Source organism: Chionomys nivalis, chromosome 8 (assembly GCF_950005125.1).
Source record: "Chionomys nivalis chromosome 8, mChiNiv1.1, whole genome shotgun sequence".
NCBI classification, from domain to species: domain Eukaryota; kingdom Metazoa; phylum Chordata; class Mammalia; order Rodentia; family Cricetidae; genus Chionomys; species Chionomys nivalis.
Window position 1 is genome coordinate 47,860,151 of NC_080093.1, and position 3,503 is coordinate 47,863,653.

The following is a 3,503-nucleotide window of genomic DNA, read 5'->3' on the forward strand; positions in this document are numbered from 1 at the left end:
ATAACTGAGTCTTCCCTAGATGCTTCTTGGGGTCCTTGTCTCCTCCCATTCCTCCTCTTCTTCACACTTCCTATTTCTTTCTGGGAGTGATACTTCAGGCCTCATGAACACTCCACAAATCCATAAATCTTCATTTCTCCATGCAAACCCTTATGATACTCAAAACTCCACAAATCCATAATTCTTCATTTCTCCATGCAAACTCCTATAATACACAAAACTCCACAAATCTATAAACCTTCATTTCTCCATGGAAACCCTTATGATACACAAAACTCCACAAATCCATAAACCTTCTTTTCTCCATGCAAACTCCTATAATACACAAAACTCCACAAATCTACAAACCTTCATTTCTCCATGCAAACCCTTATGATACACAAAACTCCACAAATCTATAAACCTTCATTTCTCCATGCAAACTCCTATGATACACAAAACTTGAGTCTGAGAAATCTGTATGCCTTTTCTCCTGTTCATTTATTTCATGCCCGTTTATTTCTGAAAGCCAGCCAGGACCAGAGGGTAGAGTTGTTTCATTGCTTCTCCCTACAGATCAACGCGAAACTTAAAACCAGCCAAAGGCAAGGGTTTGGTGGCATACAGCTGCAACCTGAGGCAGAAGATCACTTGAACCTGGAAGTTCCAGCCCAGCCTGGTCAACAAAGAGTACAAATGGGAGTGGCAGGGACAACAGAAACCGTAGGTCTAGCAGAAAAGACATTTAACTCTAAGTCATGTGTCCCCAGATGTCTGCATATATATTCCCAATGGCACACAGTATTTTACGAGTGAATGGATGGCCAAGCAGAGCCCCTTGCTCTGCGATGGGCCTGGACTCCACAGAAGTAAAATGTAGTCTTCTTTTTTAAACAGGTTCAACCTTTTATTGGACATGTTAACAAAAGAAGTTTAATCAAAAAGACCAAAGCCCATGTCATCATCCGACTCTTCAGATTCTTCCTTCTCTGCTTCCCCTTTCTTCTCCTCGGCTGGGGCAGCAGCAATAGAGAGGACAGAACCTTCTGGTGAGGCTCCAGCTGCTGGAGCAGGCCCACCAGCCCCTACATTGCAGATGAGGCTCCAGTGTTGATATTGATCAGGGACTTTGTAAACAAGCCAGACCAGAAAGGTTCAACATTGGTACCAGCTGCTTTAATGAGGGCATTAATATTATCCTCCATGGCTGTCACCTCGTGGTTGTACAGGATGAGGGTGGAATAGATACAGGTGAGCTCAGAGATGGAGATTATGTTTCTGACTGCCGGCATGGTGCTAGTCGCAGGAAGAAGTGAGGGCCCCACCAAAACTGAACCTTTGAAGTGAGGCTCGCTACTTTAAGAGAATGCAGTGTGTAGCTCCCTCTGAGCCTCATTCTGTTCATCTATAAAATGGGTTGCTGATGCTATTAGGCAACGTTTAAGAATATATTTCCTAAGGAAGAGCTCATTAACCTGCCGAGCACTGTCTGCCACATGGTAAGTCCTCGATCAGGATGTGTGAGTCACACGAGAGGCACACGATCATTCACATCACCTGCTTCTTGATAAGGAGAGTCAGCATTAATAAACGCCATTGTTTTATGTGCTCTATTCCTCAACCAACCCACTGCTGAGGATATTGGGCTAGTGACTGTAAGGTCATCTTAACCCAGGATGTGGCTGGTAAGAGGATGGCTCATCAGGTAAAAAATATTTGCCACCTTAGCCTCAACCTGCGTTAGATCCCAGGACCCGGACGGTGAGGGAGAAGTGAACTCCTGCAAGTTCTCACCGGCACATATGCACCATGGCATGTGAGCTCTCTCTCACGCACGTGCTCGCACTCACTCTCTCTCTCTCTCTCTCTCTCTCTCTCTCTCTCTCTCTCTCTCTCTCAGCTGTAATAAAATAAATAAAACAAATAAACCAAAGATGTAAGATACTTTGTGCAGTAGTAGTTCTGGGAGTAGAAGGCAGCATTAGGCAAGCTATAGCCCTATCACTGAGCTTTTTCCCCAACCCAGGAATATTTTTGGAAGCCCCTGTTGGCTTCTGTTTTTCCTCACGCTCTGCTTCTACACGGGCCCAGCTGTAACCTCCAGTGCTCATCTTTCCTAATACTGTGCCAGACACAAACAAAACAAATTGAATGGCAATAGTCTAGTCAGAGAGCTTTGGATTTTTACTTTTCACCCCATTCTGTAATATTCAGCAAGAAGCTGTAATTTGGTGCTGGCACTGTCACTAGACGGCCCTCAACATGTCGAAACTGGGCAACAAATACGGGAAAGGTCTATTTGGCCCACAACTCTGGAAACTGCTCGGCACCTGGTGAGGTCCTTGGGCTGTACCAAAACATGCCAGCAGCATTACACATTACACTGCAAAGATCACAGAACCAGGATGATGGAGCCTCTCCTCCCACTACCTACAAAGGGTTTGGTCCATCCGTGAGGGCGCTGCCCAGTCATCTCCCAACAGTCCCACCTTTTAAATGCCATCGATGTCTAGCACTGGGAACTCAGTTTCCAGCACACGAACTCTGGGGAACATTTAAACCGTAGTGCCTGACACGGTAGACAAGACTCAATTTGTCCCTTGCCTGCAGTTTCCAGTCTTTTCTACAAACCCATTCTGCTTCTGGAAAAGAGGGTAGCAATACTACTTTTAAAGAATTTGCCATCTTTTCACTATGCCTGAGTGGAAAGAGGAAAGCTTTGAAGAGGATGCACAGACCCCATGAGGAATCTGAGCAGGTGGAGAAGAGGCCACTGTAGGATGGGGCAGGGGTGAGCTAGGAGGAAAATGGTAAGCAGGGGCTGGCTGTGATGCCTATCTGCTCTACACAAGGACCAGAGAGCAGAGGCTCCTGGATAACACAAGGGAACGTGTTGCTTAACAGCCAGTCAGAGCAGGCCTTCTCCTCAGGGAATGGATCCTTTAGCCAACTGAATACAGGGTTTCCACATGTGTCCAGGTTGCTGTGGTAACGCTTGGTGAATATGCCAGTTCTAAGTTTGCCAGGATTTCATGACAGACAACAGTGAAGTGTTTCTTCCAAACCCCCTCCCTCTGAGACCCCCAAAGTACTGCTGTAGAGACCAGAGGATCGATCCTGTGTGAAATGACCTGAAGCACACCTCCTGCATAGATGTGGAGCATAAACATCTCTGCCCACTACCCTCAAAAGAACTTTCCAGAACCTTTCCCCTAGGCAGTGTACCAGGCTTAAGTGTCTCAATCTGCTGAGTGTGGGTAAATCGGGAGTGAAGTGGGTTCTTGCATTGGGCTGGCTGACAGTCTTTCCTTTGGTGACTCTGGTAGGAGCTGCCTGCAGATTATCATCTGTGACCTAGGTCTGACTTTCCTGAGCCTTAGCCCCTGGGCCAGCGCTGACTACAAAGGGCATGACTCCAACCATACCATCCAAAAGCCTTCTCTGGAATGGAGACAAACATGTTTTTAATAGACAGGAGTTTTAAAAAAAATTAAAGACTCTCTTTTCTGGTGACATTTAAGTGG

At 46.1% G+C, this 3,503-nt stretch overlaps 1 protein-coding gene across 1 annotated transcript; it reads right to left on the reverse strand.

Annotated features, from left to right (window-relative positions):
* Positions 1–912: 912 nt before the first annotated feature.
* LOC130879861 (60S acidic ribosomal protein P1-like) lies at positions 913–1,271 on the reverse strand. The gene is made up of 2 exons (XM_057778696.1): positions 1,136–1,271; positions 913–1,085 (listed from the first exon to the last, which is right to left on the reverse strand). Exons 1-2 carry the CDS (start codon positions 1,269–1,271, stop codon positions 913–915), a joined length of 309 nt encoding a protein of 102 aa, XP_057634679.1.
* Positions 1,272–3,503: the final 2,232 nt, after the last annotated feature.